The sequence below is a fragment of the Equus quagga genome, chromosome 6 (genome assembly GCF_021613505.1).
Source record: "Equus quagga isolate Etosha38 chromosome 6, UCLA_HA_Equagga_1.0, whole genome shotgun sequence".
Lineage (NCBI taxonomy): Eukaryota > Metazoa > Chordata > Mammalia > Perissodactyla > Equidae > Equus > Equus quagga.
This window is the reverse complement of record NC_060272.1, coordinates 77,139,822-77,159,480: the sequence shown is the minus strand read 5'-3', so window position 1 is coordinate 77,159,480 and position 19,659 is coordinate 77,139,822. Positions and strand designations below refer to the sequence as shown.

Sequence of the window (19,659 nt, the reverse complement as noted above, 5' to 3'; positions counted from 1 at the left end):
TCCAGAGAGGACGAGAAGAAAGAGAGGGCAACAGTGAAATTCATACCCGTGGTTGCTAACGCGATGTCATTTGAAAAAATAAAGTCTATTTAATAGAAGCTTTTCCTGTGCGTACACGAATGTTTCTTTCCCCCTGGGTCCCCACAGTTGCACAGAACCTCCAACCTATGTAGGATTCCAACAATTATTTCCAAACATCATAACTTTTGAGAACAGTTCTATAGAATTTCTCCCATCATGGTTATATTTTTAAATAAAATCTGACCTCAGAGAAGTATTTTCATTAATCATACTTATTCCAGTTGTGAAGGAGGCACAAGAGAAAAAAAGAGAATATACTGCTTGATAAGTCTGATAACCATTCAGCATGTGGCATTAAAAAATGTTTAAAAATATACATAAATTATTGCTAGATAACAGATTTTTAAATAATGTTTACCAAAAAGCAAAATAAAGCAACAAGAAGCATGTAGAAATTGTAACAACCTCTATTGCTGTCAAATTCGTAGTGATTAGGCAGTATAAAATACATACTGCTTATAAAAATACATACTGCTTTTCTGTTCCGTAAATAAAAATCATGTAACTTCGGGCCTCCTTCTTTAGAAACACACTCACTCTTCCTGAGTATCGCCCAAACTGTAATAACACACCATTGAAACCCACCCAGGCAGGGACGCCTCAGGATTCTCCTTCATCCTAAATGTTAAAAACATTATAAAACAGACGGAGTAAGTTTTTAATAGTTTCTCATAATTTCTTTTCATCTGAGTGTGCACCACATGATTTCGAAGTAAGATATAAAGATCTATGATAATCCAGTCACAGAATACGCACAACTTTGGAATCCAAATGCCATTATGTAATTTTTCCACAAACAAATAGGAAGAGTTAAAAGTTCAAAAAAATGCAACAAGTAAGCAAAATAGAAGAAAATAGCCTCTTTGTTTCAGGTCAATGGTAAATGGCAAATGAATGTCAATGTCAGTTAAGGTTGACGGTCACCAAATCAATGAACGATCCAAATGAACTTCAAACAAGCCAGCCGATGCCCCAGCTAATAAGATGGACCTCACTTGTCGTCAGTGACTGTTACTGCAGAGACCTCTTTGGGTTTCTGATGTGTAAATGTAATCCCAAGATGAATTTTCTAAATTTTGCATTGTCTGCTCAGTTAAAGCTTTCCATAAGAGGCCATCCACTTTAGTTGGAGAATAAGGAATACAAAACGACTTTTCATTCAATACCTAAATGGCCTTCCTTAAATTCTTCACTTGTTAGTCTTTAGTTAGGCCCAATAGGTAAATCATGGCTATAAATAATGGTAGGAGAACAAACATGATCTTTTGCAACATTTCTATCTGTCCATCAGAAAAGACATTTTGACTTTACAACCATGAAGTGGCAGGTAATACAATTTAATTTATAACAGGACATAAATATGTCACATATACTTATATTAAAATGGGTTAAACTCTAAGAAGCTTATATTCATCCAATTAAAAAAACCCGAAAATGCTCCCCGGTTTCCCTCACAATAAAATATCTGAAAAAGGTAAGAATCGCATGTCTGGTTTTCCACTGGTGTGAGGTGACTAATTTGCACTTGTTTCCAAAGTAAAATCATTCCCAAGTTTGCCTACAATGGATTGGCCAAAATAGCAGAATATTTAGTCGCAATACTGCAGATTAATAAATTTCATTCATGACCTAAAATTATAGTAAGAGAAGGCCTAACTTCAAAAAGGAAGATGTCACCCAAAGAGCCTAACAGAAGGTCTATTCTGAAAGTTAAGAAAATCGTGACGCTGTCAGTCTGTGAATCTCAGTATGACTTAGAGAAGAGAGCGGGGTGGGAGACAGGGCGACGACACGGAGCTGTTCTTACCAGGTCTGGAGCACTGGCAACTCTTAAGGACACGTTCTGGAAAGGACAAAAAAGATGTGCTGTTAGTGCACAGATGTGTGAAAACAGGTAATCTGAAGTTAAATCAGAATGTCAGATAGAGCTCTATCTGACCTGAAAAAGATACATAAAATAAAGAAATATATATGCATATACATTTGTGAGACACTCACATACGTCTCACATGGCCTTGATAGCAGATTTTAATAGCACTGAGAAAATGATGCACTCTACCCAACGTATTTGGATCACATATCAGCCATGGTCTGGCTGCGTATTTTATAACTAGAAGCCCTGGGTTTCAGATCCATGGGACTCCGGTTCAGGGGATGGGTGCTAAGGCCAGACTACACAGACTCAAACCCCAGTCCTCCATTTCTTGCTGCATGACCCAGGGCAGTGATTTAATTTCTCTCCTGGGCTAACAGCAGATAATTATCGTGAGAAGTGAGTGAGTTAATGTATGTAAAGAGCCTAAAGCAGTGCCTGGCACGTTGTAAACATATGTAAATGTATGTCCTTATTTTGGGGATTTGCTTTCTGTGGCTAAAAATCGGACCATTTCTCAGGAATCCTTGCTCCTTAACATATATTTTTAGATATTTTATATTTACTTTACTAGGCTCTCTCTGGCTCACCACTTGGCCCCCCATCCAGAAAGAATTTCTGCTCCCCAGTCCCTATGACCTCATTCCATCCTTCTAGAGCTCATCACCTTTCCTTACGTTCTGGAAGCACACCTCCATGGAAGCTGCCTGCCACTTCTTAGTTAGGATGACGCTAATACTTAATGTTCATCATACCATCTGGGTGGGCATCTATCTTCCTATTCATCCTTTCATTCACCAGTTTAACGTGAATTTATTGAATGCGGGCCGTCAGCCTAGGTGGGAGCAACATAGGCATGAACGAGGCCTGGGTTGCCTGCCTCCATGGAATCTATGTCTATATTACCACGCAGGGGGGTCAGCCTGGGCGGGGACAGAACTGCCACCCTATTGTTGGAACTGTGGCATATTGTACACCCTGGAGTGTCCTATAAGGCTTCTTTCTGAACAAGGACACAATAAAACTAGAGACACAATATTAGACACACAAACAGCTCACGAGGGTTGGGAGCAAGAGAGGATGGAGGATGCCCAGCTTCATAGACGATGCTCAGGTCCCTCGGAATTTGAGCCTGGGTAGAGTCAGTGGTGCTCAAGGTCAATCCAATGACCTTGCTTGGTTGTGGGCAAAGAAGGGCAACTTTGAGCCCAACATTGTGGATGTAGTTTGTATCACTTTCCCACCCAGCTGCCGAAGGATGGATGTTCCCAGTTCTTCTAGCAAGAACTCGAGAAAGTTGAAGTCAATTAAATAAAACTGGTGCAACATCCAGGGTGCTGGCAGAATTCACATTTGGATCTTGATAAGAACTGCGACTCTACTGGGAAACAGCCCTCCTGGCCACAGGGCAGGCAGCCACTGCCCCTCAGAGTGACTAGGGCCGTGTCAAAGAAGGAGAAGGAGTGCTCCTTGTGGCAGAAACAGACTCTAAGTTACGGTGGCCTCAACTCGCCTAATCAGGAGGAACCGCCCAGGAGCAGAGCAGAGGAATAAAGCCACAAACCAAGACCAAGAGCCAATGGACTTGTAGGACCATCTGAGGAAAATGCACGAAGCACTCCAAATCCTGACAGGGCACACAGGGGCTTGCATTGGGGTTCTCGCCATCTTACTGTGGGGCTCAGAACCGAGACACTTGCCACCGTGGCTCACCACCCCCAGCACACACACACCGTGTGCCCTCCACATCACTGTAGAGCTTGGGGACTGGTGACTCAGACACAAAGCAACATTAACTCTGTCTTCACAAGGGAAGGGTGAAGCCAGCACTAAGCAAGCTACAGAAAAACAAAACTATATCTTCCGCTTTATGGTAAAGAAAATATCTCTGGATTTTAAATGATCTCTAAGTATAATGAACTTTGTTTTAATTCTCTGGGTTTCGTCATGACAGGGACTCCAGGTTTGCCAGCTGAAGTTCAAGTCCCAGGGAAGGCGCTCGGAAAAGCCGTCCTGAAGAAAGGACACCTGTGAGGGTTGTGAAGGACCAGGGGTGTCCTGGACCAGGGGGCAACTTGGGTGGGGCCAAGAGGAAAGACTTAGGGGTGCAGGTGTGGGAGGCTGTTTTTGAGTGAAGCTGAAGAGGTAGACAGAATTTAGACGGCTTGCTTATGACTTTAGAATACATCCTGACGGATAACACCTGTCTGTCACACGGTCACATGTGTGCTTTTGATAAATCACCTGCTTGTGGAGAAGGGATTTCAGAGAAAGAAATGAGCATGGAGGCAGGGTTATCCCCGAAATTCAGCTTTAATTGATGCTCACTTTGAAAAGTTTTCTTAAAATGTGTGGTCCATCTAGCACCTCTCGGTGAAAGGTAAGTTAATTTAGGCTTTAACTTATGCTCTCTCAATATTTTTTAAAAGAAACATTAAATAACTCTGTGTGTCTATTTTGGAGTAAGCGCTCATCTTTGAAGATTTTTTTCTTCCAAGGTCTGTCTTGTTAAGACTCATATAGGTCATCGTCTAGATATGACAGACCTTGTTTTGTCAAGAAAATGTTGCTATTACCATAAAAATCCATAAAGTACCGAAAAAGGAAGCTAACCCCAAACTAGGGCAAATCTATGGAAGCTATAAGCGGAAAGTGAGGATGGCGCATGGCTCAGACACTGTGCATGAATTACAGCTTTATGACCAATGAAAGCAATTGTTTCCTTTCGTCAGTCCCATACTAACCTGCATGACCTTCTGTTTAAAGGAGGCTGTTAAATTACAATAATCAACTTTCAGGCAAAGACATACAGGATTTTGTTACAAACTAAGAAACTGAGGAAATAGGTAAATAGACTGTTAAATATTCTTTGACCAAAATGACTGACAAGGAGACATGGCAGTCAAAAGGACACCTGGGAGAAAGTTAATTTTTTAATACTTCCTATGATTATATTTTATACCTTTTTCACAGTAAAAATTTCTAAGTATATTCAAAAGTAGAGTTCAGGGAACCTCTGAACTCATTACCTTGCTTCAATAACCACCACCATCTTGCTACACTCTTGTCATTTATTTTCATTTTGCTGGATTTTTAAAAAGCAAATCCTGGTCATCACGCCATTCACCCCAAATCACTTAACGTCCTCTCAAAAAATGGAGACGTTTTATTACATAGTCATAATGCCATTATCACACTAAACAAAATTATTATTCCTTAGTTAATGCTTTAGTCCAACAATTCATTTCTTACAATCCCCAAATATACTAATAGGTGTAGTTCCAGAAATTTGTTTATAAGTCAATTGTTTAGATTTCAGGAACTATCCCCTACAAGAGCGTCTTTAACTCATACATCACCTGAAATAGAACAATTTTCCAGCTAAAAATGGTCAAAAGTAATGCTTACTCCATAGTAATGTTGTATTTCAATGGAATAACCTGGAATAAACATCTTAGTATGCATTATTTTTGTCCATATTTAAAATTATTTCTATCCTAAGTGAAATTCAAGAATTATGATCATCCTAAGCATCTTGCTCCACGCTGCCACACTTCCTTCCAGAAAGTGCTGTAGACCAGTGCTCCTCATGCCTTAATGTGCATTGGAATCACCTGGGCATCTTGTTCAAACGCAAATTCTGGTTCAGTACATCTGGGGAGGGGCTCCCCGGTGACATCTACGCTGCTGCTTAGAGATCGTCCATGGACCACCTGTCATCGGTTGACTAGTTTCCCGGGCCTGCCCCAAATTCATATGTTGGAGTCCTAAACCCCAGTACCTCAGAATGTGACCTTCTTCGGAAATAGGGTCAGTGCAGATGTAATTAATTAAGATGAGGTCATTTGAGTGGACCCTAGTCCAGTATGACTTATGTCCTTATAAAAAGGTGAAATCTGGACACCCATGCACACATGGAGGATGCCAGGAAGACTGGATTCATGCCTCCAGAAGCTGGGAGAGAGGCCTGGAACGGATCCTTCCCTGGTGCCTTCAGAGGGAGCATGGCCCTGCAGACACCTCGATCTTGGGCATCCAGCTTCCAGAACTGGGAGGTGCCCAATGTCTATTGTTTAAGCCCCCAGTTGGTGGTACCGTACTTTGTTACAGCTGTGCTAGCACACTAACGCACCAGCCTCGTGTAGCCAGGGTTTGCAGGGTCCCACTTTAACACATGCCAGCCCTGCATTCAGGGCTACGGCAGCGGCTAAAAACTGAGACTCTGCAGGCAGACAGGCCTCCATTCCATCACTTGCCCTGAGTAACTGCACACATTACCTAACCAGGCGAGCTTTGATTTCCTCAGCTGGGAAATGGCCATGGTGATATGCAGACCAGTCTCACTGGGGTTGTTGGAGGGTTAAACAAAAAAATGTACACAATGTTCCTAACCACTGATTTTCGAGAGAGTAGTTTTTGGGGCAAAAAAGTGGAGAAAAACTCAGCTTGTAGGGAACCAGGGAGCAAAATGCAAGCAGTGGGTGTGGATTACTCTTTCAGAGCTGTTTTTGGAAAAAGGAAAGTTAAAGAGAAATGAAACTTGAAGGATTCACAAGGTCAAGGAAAATGTACTTCTTTAGAATCTGTGGGACTCAAGCTTGTTTGTACCTGTCTTGTCCCCATTCTGAGAACAGGTGGAACCCAGGGCCCTGTGCCCAAACACTGTGCCCAGGTGCTGGGCAAGGTACAGGGTGAGGTGTGGCTGGCTGTGTGCTCCGAGCCCAGAACTGAGAGGCGGGGAGGGAAGTGGAGGAGCAACTTGGACAGTTGTCAGTCTGAAGAGCTTGGCAGAGGGAAATAACCAGGAAGAAGGAATGGGATGCTACGGAAACCAGAGAGCTCAAATAAAAGTGACAGAGTCCCGCTCAGGAGTGGGAAGTGGGACCTGGAGAAATCCTTGGGAGAAGGAGCTCAGACACGTGCCGTGGGTGGGAGGGGAACAGTAAGTGCTCTAAGCCCTGCTCAGAACCCCCAGGCTCGCAGACCTTTTAGGCGGTGGGTTGGGTGGAGGTTTCTCCGGGTTTACAAAGGTTTGCCATGTGACCTGGTGCCGCCCTCCTGCCCTGGCTCTGGCTCAGGCATGTAGGCTGTGGCCAGTGGGGCATTAGTCAGCAGGACACAGCAGAGGCGTGGAAAGCTCTTGCATAATTTGGATTGGTGGCCATTCCCCTCTGCCATCACACTAAGAATACTTCTGGGCCATTCCGCTGGATGAGGAGAGACACTTGGCCCAGTTGCACCATCACCCCAGCCAATAGCCAGCTGGGCGCCAACTGCATGAGTGGGCCCAGTGAAGACCGGAAGAACCACCCAGTCAAGCCCAGCCTAAACCCCCAACCGGTGGACTCATCAGCTAAATAATTGCTTAGTGCCTTGAGCCACTAGGCTTTGGGGTGTTTGTTATGTGGCATAATTGTGGGACTAGATGATTGATACAGTGCTCGTGACTGCTCAGCAGAAGGCTAGAGCCCATCCCACCACACATGCTGGTTGTGGGGCTGGTAATAGGGGACAGGGAGGGCACAGATTCTAGGAGCTCATCCCATCAGAGAAGAGGAACTATGGGAGCCACTGAGATTGGAGGACCACGACCTTGATCATCTTGGCCAACTTGAAGGCTTCTAACTTGATGTCCAAATGGGAAGCCTGTCAGGATTTCCCATATGGGTGTCCCTCTCACTCCTTACAGCCAGTAGGTGTAATCTTTGTACCCATCCTAGTTACACTGGGAGACCCTAAAGGGCTCCTCCCGATACTGACCCGCAGGGAACATCTGAGGCAATGTCCTCCTGCCCAGCGGCAACCTTGGACAAGACAGATGAGAGTTTTGTCCATGAGCTGCCCCGCGCCCAGCAGTCTAAAAGCGTTTTGGTCTGAAAATAGAAAGAAGTTCCTGCTCTGGAGTGGCCCATAGACCCCTGTGCCCATGATGGAGGGTCCAGCCATTATGCAGAGCGGAGGCAGCCAGACTCCAGGGCCAGCGAACGAAACTTGCCTGAGCTTTCATCATAGACCAGTTACACACTTGGCTTCCTGGCAGTGTGTCTGCCAGTGACCAGGTCCCTCACATCCCTTTTGGGCCACGTGGTCAGAGGTAAAGGCCACAATCACTGGAGGATACCCAATGCCTTTATCCTCTCAGTGAAGCCATTACCAAGTTTTGTTTACAGATATGCCAGCAGGCAAGACCAGTCCTGGCCCTGTGGGTTCACAGTCTGGGGTGGAGGAGGAAGTGGACAGTACAGCCAGCACTACACGTGTGTGAAGAAGGCAGAGAAGCTGGGGCTACCACCTGGGCTGAGAGTTCTAGGTCTGTGAGTTCAGAAAGACTGTGGGCCTGCTGTCAGAAAGACAGGCTCTGGCCAGGTCATCCCTGGTGACCCCTCTGAGGCCCGCCCAGATCTGCCTGTGCAGGAAGGGCCAGCCCTCAAGCCGAAGGCCATCCACCCTGCCCTGGGCCAGGGCCTGCAGTCGGCATCGCTGGCTGCCTCTTGCCTGCCAGCCTAGGACTACTAGGGGCCTGGACAGATGGCTGCTTGGCCAGGAGAGGCCACTTGTCCCTGTGCTGGAGATTCGGCGGGCTCTGCTCCCCCAGGAAAGTTAGAGCCCACTGTTTCCAGTCACACCTGAAGAAGAAAGCAGGGCAGGGCCAGTCCCTTGGTGGCAAATCTAAAGGTCCTGGTGCCACTGGTTGTGCTGGTGTAGTCTGCCAGCTGTACGTACAGCCCTGCAGCTCCAGGGCGCTGCCCAGCCTGGGCATGGAGAGCAGAAGTAACTTCCAGAACTCTTATAGGATTCGCGGCTCTGCCCTCACCAGCAGCTCCACTCTCAGGCACGGGCAGCAGGGTCACCATGCTCCCCAGGGATGGGAAAGCAAGGCCAGGTTCTACCCTGGGACTATCTCAGGGACCAGAGCAATTGTGGAACACAGTGACCATGTTGGGTAGCCAAGCTGGCACTGCCTGAGAGACAGGGAGCAGAAAAATCCCTAGAACCAGATGCTCAGGAGTTATGGCCACTTCTGGGTGTGCTGGCATAGCCTGCGAGCTGCATGTGCAGCCCCACAGCAGGTGGCATCCCCACGTGCTGGTCTACGCTGGGGGGCAGCACCCCCAAAACACAGGGCCGGCCTAGGGCTGGAGCCGACCCGACCACCTGTGACCGCAGCCCTGCAGGGAGGGGGCCTCAGCGGATCGGTCAGGTCCAGGGAAGAAGCCAAAATCAAGGTCTCAGAGGGGTCAGCCGACTGGAGACACATCACAGCAGGATGGAAACAGAAAAAGACAAAAAAGGAAGTGGTCAAGGCCGAGAGGGGAGCTCAGGTGCAGGGAATTTCTGTAGGAAAAGCCAACATACTCTGTCCTTTGAGACCTCAGGCACCACTGGCATAGGAGACATTGGCCAGGCTGTGGGTAAGGAGCCAGTGGAGGAAGAAAGGGAGGACATGATGGATTGGAATAAATATCTGTGGAAGCAGGAGGGAAGGAGAAGACGGCATCCTGGGAGGAAAAGCAGATCCAACTCATGATGCAGGTGGGACAGCTTCCCAGGCAGAGGACAGGACCAAGGGACGGTGAGGGGAGGTGGCCCTGCTGGACGGACAAGGCCCAGAGAAGAAAGACAACAGACCCACAGGAGGATGACGGTCGTCTAGTTCTTGCCTCCATGTTGGTGACGTCTGTGACACGGAACTGCATGTGTCAGCTCCTCATGGCACTGGAAGCGGAGTCTGGGTGGGGAGAGTGCTGGCTCAGATCTGCACAGTCCCAGCAACAGAGGGCTCCCTTGGGTTTAGGTCCTAGCTACCTTTTGTGCTCCCAGAGGCCACATAACTACTGCCTTCTGTTTCATGAGCAGCCTCCACCCACTTGGTTCCATTGCTGTATTTTTGCCACCTCTTCCCCTCTCTGTGGCCCACTTTAAGTCACTCTATCAGCTGGTGGCACGAAGAGTCTTTCATAGACAGAGGCTGCAGAACAATAAAACCAAGAGTGCTCTGGGATGTGTGAGGAGGGAGTGTCTGGGGAGAGGGTAGGGAAGAGGAGGGGGAGGGGAGCATGGGGAGCAGGGGGGAGGGAGCACTAGCGAAAGGAGGAAGAGATGAGCAGGAGGGCCGGGAGCACAAAGCTGCCGTGGCAACAATGATAAAGGCACTGGGAGCTGCCACTGCTTCAGCAACACAAGGCCAAGTGCAAGTGGTGACTGGGGCCTGCCAGTGGGACTGAGGGCTCAGGGCTCGCTTGCTCCCACCGACAGCGACAGAGGAAGGAAAACTGGAAGAAAGGCCTCAGCCATAAACTTCAGGACTTAATGCAGAGGTAGCTCCCCCTGAGATCTAGACATAATCAAGTCTAATGATTAAATGCTTTAAGTTATTCGAATACTCCTACTTGGTATACAATACAGATTGACCAAGGAAGAAATGACCTGCCTCAGCAGACACACTTTGTCTCATCCAGCAGACGGGACAGACTGAAGAGGGAAGAAGCCTGGAGTGACGAGCTCTGCTTGAACCTGCCAGTCTCACCCCTGACTCAGGAGAGGCCTCGGTGAACAGCCGACACAACTCCCTGAGCACAAGTCATCTACCCACTGGGGGCGGCCCAGGCCCGCACCACAGCCTTCGTGCTGCGGCTACTATGGTTTTTTCCCAGAACTTCCTGGCTATGCTTCACGGCTTGAAGTAGAAGTAAAACTTGCACTTTCTGGAGGTGGCATGTGCACACCAACGATGATGATAATAAATAATGCTTATTCAGTCTTAATGTGTATCAAGCACATACAATATTTCATTTAATCCCCACAATGACACACGAGGTCAGCGGTACTGTTACTCCTAAATTTAAAATGGAAAATCCTCCAGCCTAGCAACTTCCCCAGATCAGACAGCTAGTCATTGGAGGAGCAGCATTTTGAACCCAGGGCCCCAGTTACGAACCACAGATCTGATGGCCACACAAGAGCGGGCTCCCTCCCCACAGGCAAGCTTGGCCCAACTGCCCCCCAGAAAGACAGCCAGGAGAAGGCGGCCCAGCTGGTCCTTTCCCTTTCCTAGAGACGGCCCCTCAACAAAAGTGTATTCAACTCGACCCTGTGGGTGCTACGCTCAGTGCTCCAGGGTACACCTGGGTCACCAGGCATAGGCTCTTGAAATGCTCTCCAGTCAACAGAATGGCTCCCAAGACTACAAGCTAGAAAGTGACGAGTCTTAGGAGGCACAGCTCGCTAGGACCCGAGCGAGGAGGGAAAGGTGATGACTCTTAGCTGAGGGGAAGCAGGAAGGCTCTGTTTGAACTGGCCTTGAGGAAGGGGGCGTTGTGGATGTGTAAGGATGGGGCGGTGGACACAAGCAGAGGCAAGTCCAAAGCAACAAGACAGTGAGGGAGCTGCGGCGACTCTGCGCCTCCGTGTCATCTTCCTGAGAGGCGGCTGTCTGTTGATCACAAAGAGCGAGCGTCCTTTCCTTCCCACCACCCACGAGGCTGCCCTTCAGACACAGAACAAAACCCACAACCCTTATGGGAGCTGACGACGCGGAATCAACAGTGAGGAGCCCAGGCCGCGAGTGCGGGCGCTCTCCTGGCTCCACCCCGTGCAGGAGCCAAGCTCGCTGGGACTCAACTCCCCAGCTGTAAAGTGGGACCACGGCTGTCCACGCTCAGGGGATTACCGCGATGACTCCGTGCGCTAGTGTAGGCAAGGCGCGTAGACTAGCATCCCGCACAGCTAGTGCTCCTCGACCAACCACGGCTGCTGTCATTAGTAGGCGTGGGAGGAGGAGGAGCAGCCCCCGCAGCTGCGACCAGGGCGTGCGTGGTCAGCCTTCTGTAGGCTCCTCTGCCCTCTGTTGCGCCCCAACTCCCCCTCAGTTTGCTGGGCTCCATGCCGGGCTGCTTTCGGTTCCTTCACACCACGGTACATGACATGGCAACAGTGTCATGTAGTCGTCTGAAACTGTTGCTCATTAGTACTGCTTACAATTTTTTCCTATCACATTCTCAATCTGAGGAAGCCCAATATTATGCAAAGCTCAAGGACGCTAGGGGAAGGCCCTGTATATTAACCTGCTGACAAATTAGGGGAGTGCCTGAAGACTCGGGTGACAGCTCATAGGTGCACTGGGAATAGGGAAACTTTTATACAAGGAAATAACTCCTAATGAATGCTAATATTTAAACTTCCCTCTATATCCTCTCAGATATACCTTACTATGTCCATTAATCTCTCGTTTCATTATAGAATTATGGATAGTTACTCTCAAAATTGCTGTATTTTCTCTGTGGTTCACAGTGAAAAGCAAAGGAATGTGGCAGGCTCCCACGGCCACTTCCAGCTCAGCCGTTCTGAGCGTCTTCTATCCAGAACATGTGACCCAGCGTGGTAACTGTGCATCGGAACAGGTGATAATTATGCAAGAAATGGTGTACTGTTCTAGAAGGTCAACTCTAAAGGTCAAGGGAGTGGAAGTCTTTATTAAGGAGAGGAGGGAAAAAATGTCAGTTATGCTGTTGTGTGCAGAAAAAGGACTCTACTCCTCCATTGAGAAAAACGCCTGGGCTGCTGCTCGTGCCTCAGACGCAACTTGTATGGCTTGTTGACAAATCGAAAAGAATGTGCCTTCCTTGGGAAATGCCCGTTTAAAGGCTGTGTCCTCAGGCCCCTTTCACGACTTTACCAGCTGTTCTTCACCGTGACTATTGGAAAGAGAGTTTCAGAAACTAAAATCTTTCTCGTCTCTATCCCTCACCCCATCCCCACACCAAGAGTGATAAGACACGACTTCATGCCCCTGCCAGGCAAGACAGCTAAGGAGTTGTACCTTTTCACCAACTATTCCCTGTCCCCAAGCATCATTAACATTATCGTTTTCGTTCCGTATCTGCATATACTCCATCTTTCATACTTAGATCCGAGCTCCTGGCCTGGCCCCACCCTGCTAGGCCCTCGGGGAGCCTCTATTTGGTCTAAGATGCTGGGCAAGTCCCGGTTCCATCTTCATGGATCCCTGATTCTCGCCTCTAAACACGCGCACATCTTCTAGGAACATGTTTTCATACATCCATTCAGAGTTGTTAACCATTATAAAAATGTAAGAATAAAAACATTTTTTTTCTGCTTTATCTCCCCCCCCCCCCCCCCCCGTGCACAGTTGTATATCTTAGTTGCAGGTCCTTCTAGTTGTGGGATGTGGGCCGCCGCCTCAACGTGACCTGACGAGCAGTGCCATGTCTGCGCCCAGGATCCGAACCCTGGGCTGCCGTAGCGGAGCGCACAAACTTAACCACTCGGCCACGGAGTCGACCCCTAAAAACATTTTTGAAACACAAGCACTACATACAGGCTGACAAAGAACAGAATTTCTGCACAATTAAATGCTGGTGTCGTCTTCTAGCATTTAACTCCTCCCCTAAAGAGGCAGAAAAAGCAGAGTGCTCTCAGAATAAAGATTCTCAGAAAATTATTTGCTTTGAGAAAAACTTAGAGCTTTTTAAATTGAAAGCAAGTTGGCAAAGATAACTTATATGTTAGTAAAAAGTAGTAACGTAAAAGGGAATGTAGATTCATTTTCAAATGCATGTCAGTTAGTTCCTTTGGTTTATTCTCACAGTAGATGGTAATGATAATAGAGGGGCTAAAGTCAGGGGACAAGCTTTAAGCTTTCCTTGGGAATCTGATGGTGGGAGGGGGTTTAGAGTCTGATTTGGGAGTCTCTAGGGGGGTGGCATTTTGTTATCAGGGTGCCCTTTAGATTTTGCTATTGGCTTTATCTCACTGTAGAATCTTACTAGTTACTCTGGAGAATGTGGCTGAACATAATTTTTGATGATCAATAGCATGGAGAGTAAATTTGCAGCCCTGTGTAACACAGCAGTCTTGGAATTAATTTAATCGCGGCAGTGTTCTCACCCCTTCCAGAGCCTCCCAGGGTAATAGCTGTGTTGCCTACTCAGGTGCCATGAGGATACTGAAGGTGATACCGACCCTGGGCTCTTCTGCTCTCTGAGTAATGGAAAAGGACAAGAGGCCCAACAACGGTTTCAGACAAGGTTTTATTGGGGCTCATGCTCGAGCACAAGGAGACAGCACGGGAGAAGTGGCCCTCTGGCTGGCTCCCGAAGGGAATCGTCCTGAGTCTTTTATGGGGTGAAGCGAGCGGACTGGCATCATGATTCTCCGCCTCGGGAGGCGTTGCGCTTGCCTCTTTCCAGTGGTGTCGTCCTCACGTGCTGCGTCGAGTTGGGGTCCCTGAGCCTGCCCTGGGTTGCTCACTACCGCCACCCCAGGAAGGTCGCAGAGTGGTCCTCTCGAGGCTTTGGGCGCACGCGGGAGTCGGGGTCGACCGCTTGGGGGAAGTTTTGCGGTTGGAAGGTTGCTTATCTTGACTTTAAAAATAGCTGGGCTAGGAGATGGTCGACCTGGTGGTTAAGGGTAGAGGGGTAGGGTCCCGTCCCTGTTCTGTCTCAAAGGAACACCTTCATGAGGGGGGCGGTCTCGTCTTCATTGACTGTTCATCTTCTCCCCTGAGGGGAGCACCACTCCCCTGCATGGCCAATGAGTTAAGAAAACAAAAATCTGGAGAACTGTGTAGGCTGAAAAGAAATGATCCACAGCACAGCCTTCCGTATTCCATGAATCTCAAATACGTGAATGTCAACCCAACCTAAATTAGATTAATTTGACAAGCAAGAAGCAAGCATACCTGCCGTCTTAAAAACTTTTAAACATTGATATAAAGGGTATCGACTCAAAGTGCGTGTATAGACTGTTAGCCCAAGGAGTCACTATTTCCCTCCTAACCCTTTGGTTAGCTATGACTACAGAGCAGTATTTTGTGTATATGTTTTTAAATTTCATTTTTCTAATAATTCATCTTTCTTTTCCTGATTTACAAAATATTGGTTCACGATGCTTTGGACATTTTTGAAAGCAGTCGTTTACCAAGACAGAGAAGCTCTGCCCTGGAGGGGCTGATGCCAGAGCTGCCTGGTGGGAACCCAGGTCCCTGGATGACCCTGAGGGTAGACAGAACTCTGGAACTGCACAAGCAGGCAAAAGTAAACTTCACATTTGGAAAACAAGAGTAATATAGATCTTGGGGTGTGCGTGTGTGTGTGCAGTAAACTACAAAATGATTCTCGGAGAGTGGGAGGGAGGAGTATGTGACTGGAAAGGGGGCTTAACTGGTGGGTTCTATTTTTTTTTTTTCAAGATTGACACCTTAGCTAACAACTGCTGCCAATCTTCTTTTTTTTTCAAGATTTTATTTTTCCCTTTTCTCCCTCAAACCCCCTGGTACATAGCTGTATATTCTAGTTGCAGGTCCTTCTAGCTGTGGCATGTGGGACGCTGCCTCAGCATGGATTGACAAGCGGTGCCATGTCCGCGCCCAGGATCCCAACCGGTGAAACCCTGGGCCGCAGCAGTGAAGCAAAGGAACTTAACCACTCAGCCATGGGTGGGCCCCCATTTTTTTTTTTTTTAAGAAACCAATCTTTTTTTTTTTCTGCTTTTCCTCCCCAAATCCCCCCAGTACATCATTGTATATTTTTTTAGTTGTGGGTCCTTCTAGTTGTGGCATGTGGGATACCACCTCAGTGTGGCCTGCTGAGCGGTGCCATGTCCGCGCCTAGGATCCAAACCTGTGAAACCCTGGGCCACCGAAGTGGAGCGGGCAAACTTGATCACTGGGACTTAACCACTGGGCCACAGCTGGCCCCATGTGGGTTCTTTTTTATGGGTATGGTATACACAGATGTGTACTGTGCATTTTTCACATCCTTGAATGTCTCCAATATTGTATTAAATTTATAAATTAAATATAGAACTAAAAATAAGATATTTTAAGATAATATAATGAATAATGGTTGATGTATAATGTAAAATAAAATTGTTTGCAAATATTTTGCAAAAAAACACAGACTGATTTCCTATGTTCATATGATTAATAATGTATATTTTGTTTTAATCCAAAATTGCTTGAAATGCATTTAAGGCAGTTAAACCTGTGTTAGAGTACTATCGATACAGTACATAAAGAGCTGATTACATAATGAAGATTCTAAACTTAACTAGTAGTTTTTTAATTCTCGATTTTCTCAGAAGCTGGTTGTTGGCAGCAGAGCCCCTCCACGCCTCCCGGAATACATAGCTGCTGTGTAGGACAGTGGCTACTCAATTCAGGTTCTTCCTGAAGAGCTGCACAGCGCCGTCTTTTCCGTGTGTGCCCCACTCACTATTTGAGCTGTCAATCCTTTTTAGCTTAATTTACCAAAACTTCTCTTGCAAACCTGCTGTTATCTCGAGGCCCAGTAATGAAATTATTACTCACGTCAGAGAAGCAATGCTGAGCTTGAGATTTCTGTTGCTGAAACATCAAAATGAATGACTTCAACCCTTCCCCTAAGTTATGTGACACAGGTACCCGCCTCGCAATCTACATATGTACGTCTATATAGACACACACAATCTGCATTTATAGGCCAGTGCCGGAAAATGCTACAAACAGAAGGATGCAGAACCAGATAAACAGGATTCCAAATAACCACGCAAATGCCCTGAAGCAGCAGCCTCAGGGCACTAGATCCACCCACACATCCCCCCCTGAGTTCCCAGGGAGAAGCCACAGGAGAAGAAAGAACAGCGATTTTCTCTGTTCACTCCCAAGTTCACAAAAAGAAAAATATTTAGCTGTTCCACTCCTGGGAACATCAGAAACACAGGTTCCAAAAGGGGCCCGATTCCTAAAGGGGATGGCAGCTGACTTTAATGCTATCCCAATACCGTGTGTAATGATGTATTGGGAAGACAGGGGGGTGTGGATCCTCAGGACTTGGCTGAGGAGTTAGGGAAGCAGAGCAGCATGGGGCAAAAGACTTGTCAGAGAGCCAGCCAGTACCTCACCTGCCGAGGGGCTCCAGGGGTGTGGAGGGACCTATTCCCTCCCTGGAGGAGCCAGGCAAGACGTGGGGCAGTCTTCTCTCATGGAGACTGAGGAAATCAGGGAATTGGGGAAACTTCTCTGGCTTCTAATTCTTGCAGTCAAGTCAGTGCAACAGGGAGGACTGAGGGATCCTAGAGGCCAATATGACCACCCCTTCTGTCCACATCCCAAAGCACTTAGGCCAATCTTGTGTTTTCCGAAGCCCAGAATGTTGTCCTACAAAACCCATCACCAGCTCCCCTACAACCTCCCCCCAAATAGGTTAATTCTTTCCTCCCTCCGTGGAATACTGATCTAGAGGGACATTTATTAATGACTGGAATTCATTTGCTAATACCCGTCTTGCTTATGGCTGAGAATACCCTGAGAAGACACTTTTTCATTTACGCCTGTGACTGCAAGTCCACCATGGAGATGGACATGTACTTGTCATTTAATCTATGTTCACCCAACACATTTTTTTTTTTTTTTAAGATTTTATTTTTTTCCTTTTTCTACCCAAAGCCCCTCTGGTACATAGTTGTATATTCTTCGTTGTGGGTCCTTCCAGTTGTGGTATGTGGGACGCTGCCTCAGCGTGGTTTGATGAGCAGTGCCATGTCCGCGCCCAGGATTCGAACCAACGAAACACTGGGCCGCCTGCAGCGGAGCGCGCGAACTTAACCACTCGGCCACGGGGCCAGCCCCACACCCAACACATTTTTGAAAGCCTTTTATATCACAGACCTGGGGCTAGGGTGACTATTGAATGGAGGATGGATAAATAACGGACATTAATCTTAGACCTCCCGGTACAACTACCTCATGTTCCAGAGGAAGAAAACGATGACACTGCTTTTTTGGAGCTCATGCCTCAAACATGCACCTGACCCTGTCCTTGCCATTGCGCTTCCGTGACCGCCTGGCAGCTGACACACCCTCTGCCTCTCCGTCTCTGGTCTCACCATCACCTCGGGTGAGTTCAGTGTCTACATAAATGACTCCTGACCCCTCTGTCCATCATCTCCTCACCTTCTGTGTCTTTCCCTTTATCCTACCACCCTTTCTACGGTCACACCCTAGGCCTCATCTTCCCCCCTCATCTATGTCCAAGTCTCTAGAGAAAGCATCTCATAGCCTCTCCTCCCCAGCTTGTTTGTGCAGTTATCACCACTGCTCCTCCACCTTCCTGGAGTTGCTCTGTTACTAACTCCTTTACTCTCTCCAATCTGTCAGTCCCCTCCTTTCTCATTTCCCTCCTTACCCATGGGCCATCAGTTAAATAGCATCCATGCCAATATCCTAACCTCCTCACCCCTCCATCTTCTCATCATACTCGCCTGGATGAATTCAACGCCCTGCTTGCTCTGCTGCTGGGCTCACCTAGCAAGCATCACAATCAGGATAGAAGAGACCATTCATGACCACCCACCTCAACGAGGACATCAACCTGTCCTTCAGCCCTACTGCGTTTCTCTGGGTAACTCATTCTCCCACTTTCTATGCTGATGACTTCACACTTTCTTCACTCTCCTCAAACTTCCATCCACCACGGCTCTACCCCCTTAACCTCCCCCCACTCAGTAGATGGCCTCACTTCCTACTTCTCAGAGAAAGTAGAGGTCATCAGACATTAGGCAGTCCATTAAAGTCCCTTGCCATACCTATAAGCCTATTTATTTCTGCACAGATCTTCACTCCCTTATCCTACCGTTAGAGTAGAGGAGCCAACCCTCTTCATTTCAAAGCCATCCATCCTCTTGTCCTTCCATCTCCTCAGTAAACTCACACTATTATTTCTCCTTCTTTGTTCTTGTATGTTTTGACTACTCCCTCTCAACTTTAACCTTCCCATCAGCATCTAAACAGACTAAAATCTCTCCCAATTTTAAAAGGCTCTCTCTCTCTAATCCCTACTTGCCCCTCTGGCTACCGCCCTACCGCATTCCTCCCTCAACAGTGAAAGGAGACACAAAGTCTGCCTCCATTCCTGCTCCTCTGACTCCTTCTTCAGCTGAGTTCCTCTGTCATTCCCAAAACAGCTCATGCAAAGGGCACTGATGATGTCCGTGCTGTGAAATTCAATGACATATTTTAGTCCTCCAATTACTTCAAAATACTTGACCTTTCTGCAGCATTTGAAACTATTGATCACCCCTCCTTCAGAAAACCTCTATTCTTTTGAATTCTTGGATGCCATGCTCATTTGTTCTCCCCTCTGGCAGCGCCCCTCCTTCTCCATCCAGGTTCCTCCCCTCTGCTTGGCCATCATCTGATGGGACTCTTCAAGGCTTGGTCCCTGACCCTTTCTGGCTCTCACCCCACACTCTCTCCCTAGGTGAGTTCACCCGGGCTCACAGCTGCGTTACCATCTGCTGTGGCTTGAATTGTTTCTCCCACGAAGCTGTGCAAGTCCTAACCCGCAGTACTTGAGAATGTGACCTTATCTGGAAATAGAAGCTTTGCAGATGATAAAATTAAGATGAGGTCATTGGGGTGGGCCCTAATCCAGTATTACTGTGTCCTTATAAAAAGGGGAAATTTGGACACAGAGACAGACACATACAGGGGGAAAATGATATGAAGACACAGGAACAAGATGGCCGTCTACAAGCCAAGGGGAGAGGCCTGAAACAGATGCTCCCTCACAGCCCTCAGAAGGAACCAGCCCTCCTGATGCTGTGGCCTCAGACTTCTAGCCTCCAGAACTGCTCAACAGTAATTTCTGTTGTTTAAACCCCTCAGTTTGTGGTACTTTGTTACAGCAGCCACAGGAAGCTGGTAC

General features: G+C 47.5%; 1 protein-coding gene across 4 annotated transcripts in view; it reads right to left on the bottom strand.

The window, feature by feature from the left end:
- The window catches only part of SPATA13 (spermatogenesis associated 13), a 343,789-nt gene that overhangs the window by 296,656 nt on the left and 27,474 nt on the right, over window positions 1-19,659 (bottom strand). For 2 of the 4 annotated variants that reach the window (XM_046664699.1, XM_046664700.1), the window contains exons 1-2: window positions 16,284-16,343; window positions 1,889-1,924 (exon numbers count right to left, since the gene is read on the bottom strand). In XM_046664699.1, coding sequence (XP_046520655.1) covers window positions 1,889-1,924; window positions 16,284-16,328 — 81 coding nt within the window. In that variant the 5' untranslated portion in view covers window positions 16,329-16,343. Of the gene's footprint in view, window positions 1-1,888; window positions 1,925-16,283; window positions 16,344-19,659 lie in introns of those variants that run through there. The other 2 variants (XM_046664701.1, XM_046664702.1) reach the window with 1 other exon arrangement.